This window comes from Choloepus didactylus, chromosome 18 (assembly GCF_015220235.1).
Source record: "Choloepus didactylus isolate mChoDid1 chromosome 18, mChoDid1.pri, whole genome shotgun sequence".
NCBI lineage: Eukaryota > Metazoa > Chordata > Mammalia > Pilosa > Megalonychidae > Choloepus > Choloepus didactylus.
Window position 1 is genome coordinate 6,993,991 of NC_051324.1, and position 19,657 is coordinate 7,013,647.

At 41.3% G+C, this 19,657-nt stretch overlaps 1 protein-coding gene across 8 annotated transcripts in view; it reads right to left on the reverse strand.

Moving 5' to 3' along the window:
- DNAH9 (dynein axonemal heavy chain 9) overlaps nt 1–19,657 on the reverse strand; it is a 322,619-nt gene that overhangs the window by 138,834 nt on the left and 164,128 nt on the right. For all 8 annotated transcript variants that reach the window (XR_005212602.1, XM_037808448.1, XM_037808450.1 and 5 more), the window contains 5 exons: nt 18,246–18,411; nt 16,450–16,552; nt 15,576–15,815; nt 7,421–7,582; nt 3,369–3,565 (listed from right to left, as the gene is read on the reverse strand). Coding sequence is in view for 7 of the 8 variants with exons in the window: in XM_037808448.1 (XP_037664376.1) it covers nt 3,369–3,565; nt 7,421–7,582; nt 15,576–15,815; nt 16,450–16,552; nt 18,246–18,411 (868 nt within the window). In the remaining variant the exon portion in view is untranslated. The remainder of the gene's footprint in view (nt 1–3,368; nt 3,566–7,420; nt 7,583–15,575; nt 15,816–16,449; nt 16,553–18,245; nt 18,412–19,657) is intronic.

The window sequence follows — 19,657 nt, forward strand, 5'->3', positions numbered from 1 at the left end:
ATGTTTGTCCGCGAGAATCTGCTGTGGATATTTTGGTTGTTTTCTACATTTACCAGTTACAAATAATGCTATATAAGTGTGTGTGTGTGTGTGTATGTGTGTGTGTTTTAGTTCATATCTCTAGTTATCCCAGGATAAGTTCTTCAAAGAATTGCTGAGTCAAACAGTATGACAATTTTTATGGCTTTTTATACTACGGATAAACTGCCCCCCAGAATGGTTGCACCACTTGGTTCAACCTTAGGTAGAACTGATTAAAAGGTAAACCTATTATTTTGGAGGATGGGGATATATTAGATTTTGTTAGTTGAATTAGAGGGTGTTAAGTGAGTGAATTAGGGGATATGTGACACAGTTATCAAGCCAATGCAGAGAAATGGAGAAGGCAAGGGGAGAGAGACAGCAGTGCTGGTGACCTTGAGCCCAAAAGAATGTGGAGATCCAGAACTCAGTTCAAGTTTGACCAAAGAGAGCAGTGGACATATCTGAGCTTGAATTTCACAAGCTACAAGCCTGCATCCCTGTCTTGTGCTACAGATATAATCAGAAACCCCAGATTCAAATTAAGTAATGGTAATTAGGAGTGGAGCAATTTATGGTCTAACTAACTCCAATTTGGAAGGGCAGCGGAGGAGTTTTGGGGGTGGGGTTTGACATGATAACAAATTGTGAAGTCTTGTGAGGTCCAAAGGGCTCATAATGAGCTTCTTTGCTTCAAATTTTCTTATTACTGAAAATTTCTTGCTGGTACAGAGAATTTGGTCATTAGTGTAAATAAACAAAATGTGTGTGGGTCCTCCCTGCCTCATCTCTCCTGTTGGAAGTCTTTGCTGTTGGGAAAGAAGCCCTGGCAGACGTGTAGGTGAGTCAACAACTCCCACCAACAGTGTTTAGGAGAATCTGGCCTCAACCTTTGAACATTTTTCATCTTTATTCATCATTAGAAATTTCTTCTTTTGTAAATTCTCTTTTCATGTCCATTGCCCTCCTTTCCTCAGAAGTGTTCTTCTAGATCTGTAAGACCCCTTTTTGTATGTTTCAAAATTTCCCCCAAATCTGTCATTTTACCTTTTAGTTTTATTCAAGGTGTTTTAGACATTCATAAATTTTCGTGTACATTATGACAAAGTTTTATGCAGTTAAAATTCATTTACCTTAATATTCAGGAGTTATTTATTGACCTATATTTATGATTGTCTTATGATTTTATTTCTTCACTTTAATTGTTTAATTGTGGTACTTTATAACTATCCTGCTCCCTTGTTAAGCCATGGTTCCTAGGCATCTGACGGATCTGCAAACTCATCTTGTATTCTCTACAGTACGAGCACATTGAAGAAATCCAATACACTTTTGTTCAATTCAAACAGAACAAGCCCTGCCTTTGCACACAGCTTTGCCTTTGGGGGAGATGTGTGTAGTCATTCATCATACGAGGTGCGAGGGGCCAGTCATCTGCGTTGTGTCTGCATTAGATGGTGCCCGACTACAGTGATGAAAGGAGAAACTACAGTGCTAAGGTGTTCAGACCCTCTCTTCTGATTCAGGAAAGGTGAGGTGGGAATGGATTAATGGAGGAGGAGTACAAATGGGCTTTCTGGACTGTCCAACCCCCAGCTCTATCCCGGAAGGCCTGGGCTTGGCTTACTTAGCATGGCCTGTGTTACTCAATATCTAAATGGGAGATGCATCCTTAGTGATGAAGTTTCCAAAGAAGAATGGCTAAGTCTGCAGCAGTCAGCACCAGACTCCAGCTGGGGATTCATTAGCAACTCTGACGAGGGCAAAGGACTCTGCATTTAAATTACAAAATTTAAAAAGAAGATCAATATTCTAAAGGGCTCCTGGGACAGACAACCAAGGCAGCTTCAGTTAAGCCCATTACTGAATTTCTTGGAGATTGAAAACAAAAGCTGAAGATGCACCACAGCACAGCTGGAGGAAGGCACAGGCACTAAACACACTCACACACACACACACGCACACACACATACACACGATAACTGATGGGATACTTGGGCACAAAGGATGACCGCCCGAAGTTTCCTTTTTGTTAATAGTTGTTAAGTGATTCTAAGAGGAAAAAAAAAAAAAAATAGGAGCCAGAAAATATATGTGGGAGTGAAAAACACAAAGGCCATGAAAAAGATGGATTAAGATTGTAGCAAAAGCAGGGGAAAAGACTGAAGGCTTTAAGAAAAAGCAGAACAAGAATCTGTAATGTGAAGGAAGTCAGGGGAAGAGCAAAATAGTAGCTTTAAGGCAAGGAGGCAGTAAAAAGGGCCCTAATTTATTCACTGCTTATTAAGTGCAAAGCATGTCATATATACAGCAACAACCCTACAAAGGAGGCATTCTTATCCTCCTTTTCCAGATGAGGACATTGAGGCTTTGAGAGGTTAAGTATCCTTCCCAAGCCCCCACAACTGACCTATGGTAGAATGTGGACTTGAACTTGGGTCCGGGCCCACTTTCAGAGTCCACACCATTAACTGCTGAACAGTGCTGCACTGAGGCTCAGCATGGGAGCAGATGAACAGCAGAAAGAGAGAGCAGCAAAGCCATAGAAAGGGTAGGGGAATCAAACAAAAGAAAATATTGAGAAACCAAACGGCAAGAACAAACAGCAGGACAATAAAATCAGAATGAGCATGAGTGCTACACTGTGAAACAGGCTCTCAGCTTGGCGAGAACCTGTGGGTGCCAGGAAAAGAGCTCACAGACTCCTTCCTTCTCTGCTCTGCCCTACCCCTACTTTGCATCTCAGAAGGTGGAACCTTCTCCATGGAGATAGAAAGCAGATTAGTGGTTGTTAGGGGCTGGGGAAAGTGGAAATCGGGAGTAACTTCTTATAGGGTACAGGGTTTTCTTTTGCAGCCATGGAAATGTTTTAGAAGTAGTAACAGTGGATGGTTGCATAACATTATGGATGTATTAAACACCACTGAATTTTAGGCTATGTGAATTTCACCCCGATTTTTAAAAATGTGGGAAGAGCCCCCGTCAACCTTTTTATTTTAAAATTGCCCCTTGGACTATTATAGGGTAGGGATGGAGGTCCTGAATTCCTCTGATGCCTCTTTTATGATAACGGATCTTCCTGTGATGCTCCTGTGATCATGCCAAGGGGTAGTGAATGACGGAAGTGGAACTAGGTCCAGTTCTACCTGCGTTCAACTCTCTGCTGCCCCCTAGGGCCAGCGGTAGAAGCTGCACCTGTAGCTTTGCTGGCAGCCATCTTGACGTTCATGGCTGACACAGCAGCTGCTTTCCTGGCTTTATGAAAGCATCCTTAAATACCCAAATAAGAGCTCCGAAGTTCAGAAGCAAAAGCAACCAAGGAAAGGCAAGAAGAAAATCATGCTTACACGTGGCGTATGGCATCCTCAAAGAGAACCAGGTCCATCACGGTGTTGACTTCGTTGTGAGCCTCCAAGGCTTCCACTAGCGTCCGGGTCAAACGTTCCCACGACCGTACAGGCATGTACCTGGGCTCGCCAATACCGTTTGCAAAGTGGCAGTATACGTTCAGGCTTTGGGTCTGCTCCACACTCTCCTCAATATCCTGGCAGGAGACAGAGAGACAAGGGACCCCCTTACTGACTCCCAGTTCTAGTTCCATGCAGAGTGGGGACAACAGATTTACTTTTTCTCTCTGCACACTCCTTGAAAGTGAATTAGCGGTGCTGCCTCTAAAGCTTTTTCCCTCTGAGAAGCCCTTATAAAGAGGATGCTAAGCATTCTTTCCTTTACCAGCTCCATGACCCTTAGATGGTCATCATTATTCATTGTGGGCTGAGGCTGGGAATGGAAGGTGGGAAGTGGACTGCTCACATGCCCAGTGACAGCCCATCTGTGAGCAGAGGAGTGGATGGGGACACATGAGTGGATCTTCCTAACGAGGGGGCTCCCGGTGTTGAGTGAAGGAGACTGTGACCCAATGGCTTCACTGCCTCCACATCCTTTCCAGCAGGTGTCACAGCACTGCCACAAAACAGCCTTTCCTGCTTGCTGTGAGATTGCACACTATAGGCTGCCAGCCCCAACTTCACAGGCTCTGGTCTAGAGGACTTAGTTTCTGAAGAACGTGCTGCCAGTCATCGTTAGGTAACCGGTTTGTTTATGGGGACACTGATTGTCTTAAAGCGTTTACAGTAGAACCTCTTATTTATAAAACTTCCATAAGAATTTGGTCTTGTACGTCAAATCTTGACCACAGGACAAAACTCACCATGTGTAATACATACTTTGTATAACACAATTAACTTAAAAGATACAGAGTATATATCTCTTCACTACCAATGTATACTCTAAGTATTGAAAAAGCAGCTAATTAAAAAATTTCAGGTTACAGGAAACCGAAAGAAACTTCTTACTTGTCAAAACTTAAATACCCAAGACCTCAGATAAGAAGAAAGATTGTAGAGGAGTTAAGTCCAAAAAAAGAAGTTATACCAGCATGAGTAGTTGATCCCACCAGCCATTCAGGCTAAAGGACCCACCTAGAAAAGAGGTCCCCAGCAAGCTACTCATCAGCAGTGACATTGAGCAAGGCATAAGTCACCATAGGGTTGGCCTTGTAAGCCCATGGGACAGGACTCATCAAACCTACGTGAAGTGAGGTGACAATAACACTTATGGGGAAACTGGAACTGCTGCCTGTTTATAAGAAGAAAAGATAATTAACATTTAAATATCAAAGTGTTGTTATATTTTGCAGGTGGTTTCTGGGCCATAGAAAATCCTTAACCTTCTTTTTTGGCATTGCCAAATAGTGACAATAAATGTTCAATTATTTGGATAAGATGCAAATGTAATGCAGGAGAGCTATTCTGGCTAGCTTAGAAACATGTGGGAAAGTAACTATGAGAATATGTTTACCGTTTGACCATGGGCTAACATACTGGGTTCAGTTCTGATGGCAACTGATTTCTGCTGATGATCCAGCTGCAGAACAGCTAAAGCACAGTTCTGAAAATCATGATTTACAAACACTCTTTGATGAACAAAACAACACAGTTTGGGTTTTGTGATCAGAGCAATGCTAGGTAGAAGGGAGAAAGAAAACTAGCCCACACAGTGAATCAAAGTTTTTTTTTTATTTAATAGTGATGCTGTATCGCACAAAGGCCACAGATCAGATAAGTTTAAGCTTTTAACAGTGGAAACAGAATTGTGTGACTTCTTTGGTGGAAATCTGTCAACTTTTCCTTGATACCAATACTGAGATTTGGTGCTGCTGAGGGTGCTTGAAGCTGACATTTCAAAGCTTTTAGGGAAGGAGAATGGCAGTATGAATTATATCTGGGTCTGTGATCAAAAGAATGCATCCTTAGTGTACAGATCCAGAAGGGAACTCTATTCCAAACACTGACTGCTGTTATCCTAAACTGATAGCTCAGACTCATTTATGATGACAATCAAGTCTCATTTGTAGAGCTTACAATGAAAATATAAATTGGCAAGTTCCATAATGATCAGAGGGGGGCATCTGAGATGTGAAAGTTCCGGACACTAGGACACATGAAAAATGGGAAGAATGGAAGCTTTCAGGATGCTTGGTCACTGCTGTAGAGCAGAATGAAGTAAGTTACTTAAAATGCTGTCCAAATATCCAATGGCTGCCACATAGGCAGAGAAGGACTGCAAATATCTTCAGAGGTAGACCCAAGATCTCATCAGGGAAAAATAAGGGACCAAACCTAACAAGGTGAGGACAAGGACATTGTCCACTTATATACAAAATTCTGCTATTTGTAAGTTCAAGAGAGGAGTTTCAAGTGGCATGTGTCGGGGAAAACATGGGGCTATCCTCCCTCCAGGAGGGTCAGTGTTGGTTGTGGGGTAATTTTGACACTAAGAAATGTAATATGATTTTAAACTGTTATTAATGTGTCAGCGCTTCCCAAGGCATATTCCACGGACCATTCGTTCTTCAAATTATCAATAGGTTTTATGCAGGGAAAAGAGTTTTAGGGTCTAATACATTTGGGAAATGATATGTTAATCAGGGTTATTCAAGATTTTCAGGGCTTTAATGTGCTAAATGGATATGCTAAATGCACTGTGAATTTCCAACAGAGGGATATAGTTTGAACTATTTTCTCATCTTACTGCATTACATATCTTTTCTTTTCAAGGAGTGTCCTTTAGGACAACTGTTAAGCAGGACACATTTTGGAAGACTATGGTATATAAGAAAAGCGGGGGAGGGATGGCTTTGCTTTGGGTCAGACCCCAGCTGGGTGGCTGTGGTGAGTGTCAGGCACCAGTTTCAAAGGGGGACCTGAAGGGAGAGCAATCAAGATGATGACAGGGCTTGAAGTGAAGCCACGACAGAAAGGGCTGCAAAGACTGAGGCTATTGGGCCTGGAGAAGAGAAGACTCGTGAAGAATGAGATAAATGGTATAGATATTTGAAAGTCTGTCATGTAGAACTAGGATCAGTGGACAAGGAAATAAATTTTAGAACATTATTAGAATAAATTTCCAGTTTTTAAAATTGTTTCACATAGTGGGAGTGAGAACATCTTCTTGACCAAAAGGGGGATGTGAAATGAAATGAAACAAAGTTTCAGTGGCTGAGAGATTCCAAATGGAGTCTAGAGGTCACTCTGGTGCGCACTCTTACACACAATATAGATAACTCTTCTTAGGTTTTAATGAACTGGAATAGCTAGTAGTAAATACCTGGAACTATCAAACTACAGCCCAGTAGCCTTGAATCTTGAAGACGATAGTACAGCAATGTAGCTTACAAGGGGTGACAGTGTGGTTGTGAAAACCTTGTGGATCACACTCCCCTTTATCCAGTGTATGGATGGATGAGTAGAAAAATGGGGGCAAAAAACAAAAAACAAAAAACAAAAAAACTAAAGGAAACATAGGGCGGGGTGTTCTGTTTCTACTCTTAACTTCTTATTCTCACTTTCACTTTTTTTCTGGTACAAGGAAAACGTTAAAAAAAATAGATCGGGGTGATGAATGAACAACTATATGATGGCAATGTGATCAATGGATTATATACTTGTATGGTATGTGAATAAATCTTAATTAAAAAAATTAAAATTGTTCCAGATGTCCCGAATTTCCAGGCATTAGCAGCTCCAGTATGGCTGCCTTGGAGCTTCCCGTGGGATGGACAATCTGGAGAATGCAGCTGAGGATACTTAGTGTTGCTTGGGAAGTTGGATCAGAATGACTTCCATGGACCTTCTCAACACTGAGATTTTGTGATTAACTTGTGCTTATTCTTGTCCCGGCACTTTTTTACCAGGGAAAAATGATGATGGATTTTTTTTTTTTTTTTGGTACTTCATCTTTGACTTTTTTTTTCAATTGATGGGCTCACTTTTATTATTTGAGTAATCATCTGCATATCATTATTTTTCAAATATAAAAAAATCAGTGCAATACTCACATCAAAAATCTTTTTGACCACTTCTGTCTGGATTTTATCAAAAAGATCAAAGTCCTTTTCTTCCACCATCTTATCTCTATAAATCCGATTTGATTCATGCAGATAGAGCTTTACTAGGTCCTGTGAGGACTTGATACATTCCACTGAGGAGAAGAGAATGCCCTTCAAGGAGAACAGACAGAAAAAAGAAAAAGAAAAAAGTCAACAACAATTCAAAACTACAACAGCTACAATTTACTGAAGCCAGTGATGTGACAGGCCCTGGACTAGATGCTTTATCTGACAAAGCTCATTTACTCCTCATGTTGACCTTGCAAGGTAGGTTTTATTATATCTGTTTTGAATAATGCGGAGCTTGAGATTCAGAAAGATAGGCAACATGCTCAATGTCACACAGTAAGTGGTCTTACTTCAAAACAACAAGGTTTTAAACCGGATCTGCCTGAACTTAGAACCTGAAATTTTAACTATGACACTGCAAATCTCCGCAGCGAGGGGAGAGGTGGCTTCTCTGCCCTATTTAAGTTCTATAAGAGCCACTTTGAAAAATGGTTTAAGAGACAATTGCTTTTGTAAAACCAGAACTACGACCAAGGGGTTGGGAGGGGTGTAGCTGACTTTTGCAGGTCAGCAATCTATTCATTCATCTCTAGCTGGTTTCTCTTCCTATCTGCCAGAGTGACTGTTCACTGAAAAATGGAGACCACAGGGATGAGAGCCCCTCAATAACCTCAGCAAGTCCTCTAACTTCAAACCCGTCTATATCTGTGTTTGATCTTACAGCTTTCCTTCTTGTCTTATAGGAAAAGGGGTCATTCAATGGCTCCTTTCTACCCAAAGAATAACACTCAGATTTATCAGCAGGGCATAAAGATCTAGCTAGAATGTGGTTCCAGATCTGCTTCCTCTGGAGCGCTCTTACTACTGCTTCCAATGAAGTCTAGATTACGGTTAAGCAAAATTCAAATTATTTTCTGATCCTGCATTCTTTCTGTGTCTCCATGCCTTGGGTACATGCATTTTGCTTTGCTTACTATTATATTTCAAGATCTAGCTGAAATGATACCTCTTTGAAGTCTACAATGAACCATCCCCTCTCCCTGTCCAACCCCATTTCCTCTGATGTACCCCACAAAGACTCTTATATATAAATCTCTATTAGAGATGATTTAATAGTTTCTAAAATTATTTTTCTTTATATAGGCTTGCTTCTTACAGGTCACAGTGAATGTCTCAATGGTAGGGAAGTTGACAGAACAGTTTACTTTTCATTATTTTACTAGTACTGAGCAGGATGCCAAACATATAGTAGATTCTCAAGGTATGCTTGTTGAGAGAATTAATGGACTAATACTAAATCCTTCAATTAATAAAACATAGTAAGAACCTCCATGAAGATTTCTGCTTTCGGTCATGGCAGAATAGCTAATCAGAGACCAACCCACTGAGATCAACTAGAAAAGCTAGGAAAATTATTTTTAGCATTAAAGAATAACCAAGGCAGTGAAGACTTGAGAGGCCATGATCCTAGAGAGAAGAGAAGAAAAGAAGATGAACCCAAAATTCAGCAGCATTTTTACTCTTGAGTTATTTGCCAATTCACAAGCAATGGTTTAAAGGCCATGAAGCTGAAAAGACAGTGACAAGTGAGAAGTTAAAAAAATGAGCAAAGTCTTCTCATAGAGAAAGATGAAGAGAAGATGAAATTGGAGTCCTGGGATTACTAAGAATGAGGGACATAACTGAAAACCCCAAGGGACCCCCAAAGGGTTATAGCCAAGGAGCACAGGTGAAACCATCCAGTCCTCACAGAAACTGAAGCCTAGCTTCAATCTCTTCAATCTCTGGTAGCTGACGGCATAAGCAAATCATGTAATCTTTGAAGGAAAATACCATCACCTAGACCCTCACATTTAAAAGCTCACAATGTCTGTCAATCAAAAATTATTGGGAATTCCAAGAGATAATTTCAAATGACCAACACCAGGAAAAAACTAACAGTACAAAAGGACCCACAGAAGATCTAGGTATTGGAATTACCAGACACAAACTTTAACAAAGTATGATTCATATGACCAAGAAACTAGATGATAAGGTAAAGAATTTCAACAAAGAACTGGAAACTTTAAAAATGAATCAAATGGAAATTCTCAAATTAAAAATTATGTAATCGAAATAAATGGGGCTGACATTAGAACAGATGCTGCTGAAGAGAGAATTAGTGAATAGGAAGAGATTAATAGAAAATATTCATACTGAATCCCAAACAGAAAAAGAAAAGGATGGGAAATAAAGACCATAAGACATATATGGGACACAGTGAAAAAGTCTCACAGACATATATTGGAGTGCCAGGAGAAGAGCAAGAGAAGCAGATGCAATATTTGAAGAGATACTGGCTGGAACTTCTTTCATCTGAAAAAATGTCATCAAGTCAGATTCAAAAAGTGCTACAAATACTAAGCAGGATAAATAAAAAACAATAGGAATCTTAAACATCTTAGGAATCATAGTGAAAACTGTGAAAATCAAAGACAGAGTAAACCTTAAAAGCAGACAAAGGAAAATAAAATACATGCAACCTTAAAGGAGCAATGAAACTGACATAATTTCTTAAAGGAAAAATGAAAACCCAGAGAACAATGGAATGACACCTTCAAAGTGCTAAAAATTCTAACACACCCCCCAAATCCTTAAAAAATGAGAAATAAATACAGTTTCAGAAAAATAAAATCTGAGTGATTCTCAATAGCAGACGTGAACCAAAGTAAATGCTCAAAGGAGTTCTTCAGGCATAAGAAAATGATTCCAGCTGGAAGAAGAGAAATGTGGCAGGAATAAAGAACCATGGAAAGGTTAGATATACGGATAAAACTAAATAAATGTTGATTGACTAAAAGAAAACTGTTAGTGTATTTTGAGGTTTCAATGTACAGTAAATTAAAATAAATAACAATAGCACAAAAGTTGGAGGGGTGTAAATTTTTCTAACATCCTTGCATCGCATGGGAATTGGAAAAAGTATTAATTTATAAAAGATAAAAAGGTGCATTTGTTAATTATTAGATGAATAGTAAAAGGATGTACAGTATATGAAAAGAGGGAGAAAATAAAAGAATGAAAAATACATAATCAAGAAATCAGAGAAAAGGAAACAATAGGTGGAGAATACTGAAATAAAATAATATAAAGTAGATTTAATCCTAAATATATTGTTATATAAAATAACATTAAATGTAAATGTTTAATGGGTTCAGAGTTTCTATTTTGGGTGACGAAAGAGTTTTGGTAATGGATGGTGGCGATAGTAGCACCACATTGTAAATCAATTGATGCCACTGAATTGTACACTTAAAACTGGTAAAAAATCAGATAATTAAAAAAAGAAAAAGAAAAAAAGAATGTGTTAGAAGAAAAGAAATGATAACAATTAATGACCTAAATAGTTAGGCTAAAAAGTTAGGAAGAAAAGGAAACAATAGGTGGAGAATACTGAAATAAAATAGTATAAAGTAGATTTAATCCTAAATATATTGTTATATAAAATAACATTAAATATAAATGTTTAATGGGTTCAGAGTTTCTATTTTGGGTGACGAAAGAGTTTTGGTAATAGATAGTGGCGATAGTAGCACCACAATATAAATCAATTGATGCCACTGAATTGTATACTTAAAACTGGCAAAAATATCAGATAATTAAAAAAGAAAAAAAAAAAAAAGAATGTGTTAGAAGAAAAGAAATGATAACAATTAATGACCTAAATAGTTAGGCTAAAAAGTTAGGAAGAAAAGAACAAACCATCTCCAAAACCAAAGTAAGTAGGAAGAAATTATGAAGTTAAGAGCAAATATTAATAATATAAAAAAGAGATATCAAATAGCAATGATCAACAAAATCAAATACATAATATTGGTACATGTTTCTGGTTCTTTGAAAAGACTAACACAATTGATAACTCCCTGGTAAGACAGATAGAAGAGAAAAACAGGAAAGGTCCACAAAACCAATATCCAAAATAAAAAAGAAAATATGTCAGATATTACAGATATTTAAGAGATGATAAGAGGATATCAGAAACAATTTTATGCCAATAAATTAGAAATTTTTGAAGATATGGATACCTTAACATAACTGATAAGTGAAGAAAAAAAATCTGAGTAGCCTTACATGCATTAAAGAAATTGAATTCATAATTTACAACCTTCCACAAAGAAAACTCCACTGGCTTCACCAGTAAATTCTTCCAACATCTGAGGAAGGCACCATACTATTTTTTACAAAATCTTCCAGGAGATAGAAAAAGCAGGAACACTTTCTTATGCATTTTATGAGGTCTTAACATACCAGAAGAAAGGAAAATTACAGAACAATCTTATGACTACAGATACAAAAATTATATATGGCAATTAGCAAACGGAATTCAGCAATTATAAAAAGGACAAGGTGTCACAACCAGGTTGGGTTGATTTTAGGAATGCAAGGTTGATCTAATATTCAAAAATAACCAATGCAATTTATCATATCACCAGAATAAAGGAGAAAAATATATCATTTCAACAGATGCAGAAAAATCATTTGTTTAATTTCACTCCATATTCATGATTAAAACTCACAGTAAACTATAAACAGATGGGAATTTTCTTAATCTGGCAAAGGGCATCCACAAAAACCTACAGTAAGCAACATACTTAATGGTAAACTATTAAAAGCTTTTCCCCCCAAATTAAGAGAGCAACAAGGATGCCACCCTCACCACCTCTCTCCAGCATTGTACTAGCAGCTGTAGCCAGGGCAGTAGGACAAGAAAAATAAATTAAAGGATTTAAGTACTGGAAAGAAAGAAATATAATTCCTATTATTATTATTTTTTTGTGTGTATATTGGCATAAACATAATATTGAACAAAAAAGCAAGATACAAAAGAAGAGTTACTCTATGATTCTATTTATATAAAATTCAAAAACAGGCCAAAATAATTTATGATGTTAGAAGTCCAGATGGCAGTTCCCTCTGGGGAGGAGGAGGAAAGGGTGAATGGAAGGAAGCACAAGAGGGAGCTTCTGGGATGCTGGATTGTTCTATATCTTGATCTGAGTTGTGGCTACATGGGCATGATCACTTTGTGGTAATTAATGAAGGTGTCAGGTTATGACCTGTGTACTTTGCTAACTGCATGCTATACTTTCATAGAAGTTTATTAATGAAAAAGAAACCCATGAGGTCCCTTTGGCTCCAACAATGGATGTATCTCAGCCCCATTTTCATCATCAGCTTTGCCAGCCATCAGCTGCATATGAGATGCAAGGAGGGCAGGAAAAAGCACCAGCTAGGGCTCCTGCCTTCTAGGATTTTGGATTTCACTGTGAGATGAGCTATCAGCTGGAGTCTGGTACAGCCAAACACTCAAGCTGACTGACGACTAAGAGCTGAATCCAGTGAGCTTGTTGAATGCAAACTTGGCACCGTCCTAGATGGTTATGTGCGGCACTGAGATGGGAACAGCTGATGGGTCCAGCTGCCACAGCCATCCCATTCTGTTCTGACTGGGGCAGAGTGAGGAAAAGGTGGAGATGATCTGAATTACCGAGTCTTGCATCAAGCTGGATGGAGGCAAACAACAGTGTTCCCTAGGCAGTCTGTCCCTTGTGGGCATTCACCTACCACTTACACTCTTTCATCAGGCATTTAGACAAGCAGGCAGGGCGGGAGGGAGGATCTGTGGTGGGTGGTGGTCAAGCAGTGAGCTTGAAACTCCCCTCCGGAGGAGGAGGGCATGAGCTTGTATCTTGGAGACTCTGCTGTGTAGGCTGAGGGAGGCAGGCACTCCAGTGGGGGCACGCACTCCCCACCCTTGTGGCTGGTTGCTGACAGCTGGTGGGCTGCAAAGAGCACTGGCTGGGATGCAGAACCCAGGGGTCATCAGGCAGTCAGGCAAAGACAACAGCCGGGGAGCAATATCTTCCCTCGCTGGTTTTTCTTTGACACTGCCCCAAACAAGATTGGAATGGGTCACTTCTTCCCCAGGAAGCCTCTGTCGCCCCTAATTACCCACACGGTAGAGCTGGAGTTTCTAGTTTTGACTCTCAAATGCTGCTGCTTATCAGTTAGGTGGTCCTGGTTGAGGTACTTGATTTAGTTCTGTTGTCTCTAAATTGGAGATATAAGCAATTACCTTAAAGGGTTGTTGTGAGGATTAAATAGATGTTGAAGGCTTAGTATGGTGCTCAATAAACACTGTTATTACAGGTGAAAGCCAGACTCTAGAGTTTCAAATTATCTTCCCAATCTCATCTCACCATATCCCTCTCTGCTCCCACCAGGTTAGACTGCTTGTGATTCCACTTACACTGTTTGTATATTTCTACCTCCAAGACCATTTACGTTGTCACCTACTAGCTGGTAACTTCTCTGGGCCTCCATGAAATTGGGATAATAATGTCTATTCCCAAAGGGCTGCAGTGAGTCTTAAATTTCACATTGTACAGGTGACAAGGTGCCTCTTTCTTGGCAGGACACCTGCCTGGTTGGTTTACTACTGGTAAAAGGGGCTTAAATGACTCTTTTCCCTTAGTTCTGCCACTTATGAGCAACATGGATTTGATCAAATTACTTAAACTCCTTTTTTCATTTGTAAAGTGCTGATGGCAACTCTCCCCCCACCTCCTCCCCAGTGTGGTAGTGAGATTTAGGAGAGAGATTGTTCAATAAAATCATCTTTACCTAAAGCTTGATTTTGCTATCCAAAGTCCTTCTCCATTACTGTGCAATAGATGGGAGCTAATAACGGGTGGGCACAAACTCAGCCATTGTCCAGGCGTGAGGGGCACACGGCTGTGGGCTTACAGCTTAGAGCTGAGTCTTTCTTGAGGTCTCAACCATCAGATGCTTTTTCGGTTCATCCAAAGTACAGGTGAGTGGGGACAGAAAGGTGTGGTGGGACGGGGGAGGATACAGACAGTTCCTGCACTGGCTGGCTGTGTGCTCTTAGGCAAATCTATGTAATCTCCATGGGTCTCAGTATCCTCATTTCTCAAATGAGTTACTCCCAAGCTTCAGTGATGTCACGCGGCAGCTTTGACGTGTTCTCAGGGATGTCACCATGCTGTGGCTCAGTAGCTTCACATTCAGGTTACGCTTTTCCGGACCTCAGCACTTGGATCATTGAACTTGTTTTTGGTAGGATTTTATTCCTGACAACCAAGAGTCTTGGCTGGAACATGCTGGCCCTATGTCCACAGGATCCGGCTCTTTGCTGCTCTGAGGCTCCCTGGAGTCCAACCCGCATAGACAGTGCCCATGTCATTAATTCCAACTATAGCTGCTCCCAGGTGGGCCATGTCCTCATGCCCGATCCCTTCACTTGGAGACCTCTGCAGGGGTGAGTGCTCTGCTTGCTGTGAAAGGCATCCTCTCCTCAATAATGACTCAGTGCTCTCGGGGAAGGGGTCTCTCTGGAAAACAGTGTCTGCAAGAGTCTTGCCCAGGGCAGGAGAGCTGTGGACTTGAACACATGAGGATGTTGAACCTGCCCAAGCAGGAGAGTGGGTCTGGGGTCAGACCTCAGTCGGACTTTAGTGGTGAGCGTCAAACACCTGGATGCGTAGGGCAGAGACAAGTCACCTCTGCAAATGAGCAGCTGGGAGGATCTGAAAATGGATTCGGCCTTGACAAGAGTCTTGGCTTTTTAGGACTGAGGCTGTCCCAGCAGTTGGCAGGAGGTTTCTCAGCAGTGCTACAACACGCCTTCCTCAGGAAGCAGAGCTATCATGCATGGTTTGGGGGACATTCTTTTTTATCTCAGGATGTACCACTAGGGGCTGCAATAGTTTGCTCTTTCTTTTGTGCCATTTGCCTTCCCGTTCCATGCTTGAATCCTTATTTCCCATTCCATTCAAGATGTGGAGACTTCTCCAGCCCATGAAATCCATTCTGCTTACTGAGAAATGATCTATCTAGTTGGTAGACAAAACTCTATTTTACTGAAGTCCCTCCTTGGGTAGCCTGTGACTCTCTGGTAACTCGTTTCTGTTCATGTCTGCTGGTAAAATGTGCATTTTCCTAAGAGTTTGGTGTTATTTATTATGTTATTAAGAGCGGGAGGATCTGGTTCATTGTTAAGCCTTATAAGGTATCTCGGAGCAGACAGACTCACCTGGAAAATGTTGGCAAAATCTCTGAGGTTGAAGATGTAGTGGAACTTGATCGCCGTGGGTAGGAATGTGGTGGCAATTCTCTGGTGGAAGGTAAGGGCCAGGCTGATCAGCTGGGGGATGGATTTCTGCAGCGATGCTGGGAAGTTTCCAAGCTTTAGGTGCTGAGTCAGGATGGTGCTGTAGATGGAGGACAGGGCATCTACTCCCGGAAAGGAGAGTACAAACACACTAAAGTGGCGCTGCACAAGGAGACAAAGGCATGTGGACAAGGTCATGAGTCAGACATCCTTTTCTTCCTAATTTTTTTTTATTGTGGCAACATATATACAACACAACAGTTCCTGTCTTCACCACTCTCCAGTATGCAATTCAGTGGTGTTAATTACAATGTTGTGCTCCCACCACCCATTACCAAAACTTTTCCATCACCCCAAAGACATCCTTTCTATTGGAATAAAGATCACTTCTTCTGGATTCACATAAAATAATGAATTCTTATAAAGATTTTGAAATTCTACATTGTGTTCATATATCTTACACTAAACCCAAACTTGGGCTGAACCTAAAATGACAGGGGGAAAAATGGGCTTTGGCTCTTTGGCCAAGGTGGCAGCATGGGGTTGTAGGAAGAGAAACGAAGCATAAGGGAGTAGAAACAGATGAACCCTATGACCCCTTCCAGCTCTAATGGCTTCATGACTCTGGGTCCAGGAGGATCTCTGTTCCTCTAGAAATGCAAGCCAGATTCCTGTGTGATCTGCCACTTTGAAAGGCTGGATTGGGGGTGAGCCAATCATCACTTATAATCAAGTGGCACTAGCCCTGACATGGTAATATTTAATACCCAGGGCCCACGGCTTGCTCCTCCCTTACCTGGAGCCGTGGGTTGATGGTGAAACTACCTGCCGTAGGGTTCATACAGGAAACATACTGTACATTCATGATCTCCTTTAGTGACAGCTTGTTCCTATCATACCTGGAATAGTCAGAAAACAAGGGTGAGAGCTGAGTGAGTGCCGGGCAGGTGGGATCCAAGGGTGCCTTGTCAAGCTGAGAGCCAATATTGTCACGAGCCTCTGATACAGGTAGGGTGTGTCTATCTTTCATGTGTTTTCGGTGTTAAATTCTGGGAAACTGGTAGAGATTGAGAAGAGACAAGGGCCTAGGACTATATCCTGAGGAACCCAATGTCTATGGACATGGCACAGGAAGAAGGTCCACAGAGATGAACTAAGAGGTAGGAGGAAAATCAGGGGAGTGTGTTACCCCCAAAGCCAGAATTTCCAAAAGAAGAGAGAATAAGAAAGACAGTGGCCCTAAAGGGTCCATTGGATCTAGCAATAATGATACAGTTAGTAGTTTAACAAGAACAGTTCAGTAAAGTGGAGGGGCTAGAAGGCAAATTATAGGGGACCAAGGAATGAGTGGGAGATAAGAAAGAGGAAACAGAGCAGAGAAATTTGGTTATAAAGGAGAAGAGACAGGACAGTAACCGGAAAGCAATTTTTTTCTAACACAATGGAAAACATTTGAAAGTTTTAATATTGATGTGAAGGAGCCAATCAAGAGGAAGGGAGATTAACTGATGAAGTGAGGATCTTAGGAGTGGGGAGAGAATAGAGTCACGATGCCGGTGGATGGTCAAGCCCTGGGTAAGATGCATCAGGAGGAGAAGAAAAGGATGCATGTGGGTGCAAGTAAGTCATACAGACATGGAAGCAAGAAGCTGAGATTGCACCTATGTTCTCTCCGAAGGCAAGGCCATCAGCTGAGATGCGGTGGGAAGTTTGAGGAGAGAGCAAGGGGCATTAAATCAACATTTTTATGAGTGGACATGCAAATAGACTAAAGAAATACACTAGAATTGCCAGGCAGTTTCACCTTCCCATTCAACATTTATGATCATAACCTTAAAAACCAGTTGGTTGACTTTTTTCCAGGATAATTCAGCTGCTCAAATACTTGTGTGGGGATTATGGATAGTTGTATGTGGCAGTCATCCAATAAAGACTTTAGGAATGAATGAAAGGTAATTCAGGTTACCCTGGTGACTATAATTATTCTCCCTACTCTTTCTCAGCAGCTGACTCAGTGTGAGTTAGGAAGGTGAGCCAAAGTTGCCTCAAATCACTGACTTGCTTCTTTTCTGGCAAGCTCAGACCTTTTGCTGTTAAAAACTACACTACTGCAAGACATACCAAACCCTGTGTTTCTCTTATGAGGCAAAGGCTACGGGTTCTCTCCTGCCTGCAGACCCATGCATGTTACAGACGGTATTAGGTGTGAGCAGTGAAGTACCCTCTCAGTGCTGCGGGGATATGGGGTAGTGGTAGTGGTGGTGGTGCCTGTGAATTCCGCTTTGGGAGTTTGGAGAAGGCTTTTGGAAAAGGCATCTTTTGGGATGAATCTTCATGCAAATAGTAAGCTTTTCCCCCTTAGCTGAGAACTCAGTATCTTCTCTGGGCAAACTTCCTGTGTGAACATTACTACCCTGGTCTTAAGTTGCTCTCCAGGGAATGAGAGCCCCACAAGGAGCGTGGTTTACCATGGGGATCCTCAGCTGAGGTTTCAACTCTAGCCCCTGTCCCACAGAACGGCGAGTGGCCTTCAGCCTGCCCTTGGCCGTGCCCCTGCCCCGGCCCCCAGTCCCCTTGTGTGTTTCCTCTTACCAGTGGCCATAGTCCAGGTGCTGCCTGATGATGGTGTGGGGCTGCACGGTCCCGTAGGCATCCACCTCAGGCATGTTCATGTCATCAATGAAGTAGATGAGCTTCTTGTTGCCTGGAGGGCCATAGTTTCTGCCAGCTTTCTTTTCCAGAGGCTTCTCCAAGACAGCTGAGGAGAGAGCCAGTTAGTGAGAGGAAGAGCTTCAATGCTCAGGTGCTAGCACTGAGACAGCTCAGACATCAAGGACAAACCAAGGTGTGCTTGTGCATGTGCATGTCTGTGCACACATGCACGCACACACACACATACCCCAGCACCATCACCGGCAGCAGCAGCAGCAGCAGCGGCCACTGGATCCAGGCATCCCGCAGGACCAGAAGGTGAAAGGACAAGGCAGTGATGGCGGCACTACTGGCCAGGCAGCTGCACATCTTCCTAAGCGCACGGTGCTAGGATTTTACAAACATTTACTGTCTCCCTTTAGGCCTTATAACAACACTGAGAGGCTGGTATTATTGTCCCATTTTATACAAATAACTGGATCCTCGTTAGACCTGTCCCTTCCAACTAAGCCAGCAAAGGAGCACGGATGCTGTGGTCCGCAGTGCAGGATTGGGGAGAGGCTCCTTCCAGCCCTCGGCTGTTGCAGAGGAATTACTGATTATTTGGTCAACACTGTCCTTGCAGTGTTCAGGTCATGGGTTTTCCGGGATGGGTAGTGAGGAGGGGAGACAACAGCCTCAGAGAATTTTCCAGACGTTTCCAGTGTCATGGACCACACCCTCCCCTAACTTTGGGTTTTCTGCCTGTCAGAGCATTCCAGTCCCTTTCTAGAGACCAAGCATGAGCTGCTCTCCTGGACTTGTTTCTTCAATTATCAAGCCAGCGAGAAGGAATCGAACAGCCTGAGAAGACTTGTTTAGAACAAACTTAAGTAACAGAGTGGAGATAGATGTATTTTTTTTAACCAATAAAGCAATTAAATATTTATGTATTGCAAAACCAACACTTTCTATTACAGCTGGAAGCTCTAAGAACCATCTGATTTCTTCTCTTGAAAAACAAGTTTGTAAACAAGGAAAAAAGTGTCAATAGACATATGAAGGTGACAGATAGAAAGACAAGTTCCTTCAAGAAGCTTGAATATTCTAATTTTCTGGTCCTGAGTTAAATTAAGTGTTGCAAATAGGAATTAAATTTAAATTTAATTAGCATCCAATTAACATACACTATCAACCAATTAGTCACCCAACACCTTCTTCCCCCCTAAAGATATAACAACTTATATACAAGATCTGTCAAAATGAAACATAATTAATGGGCTGCCAAGGACATGCTTCTGAGAACAGTCCTTCTCATAGGAAAGTCTCTCCTTAGGAGGACTTACTTCTCCTCCTCTCAGGCAGTGATATTC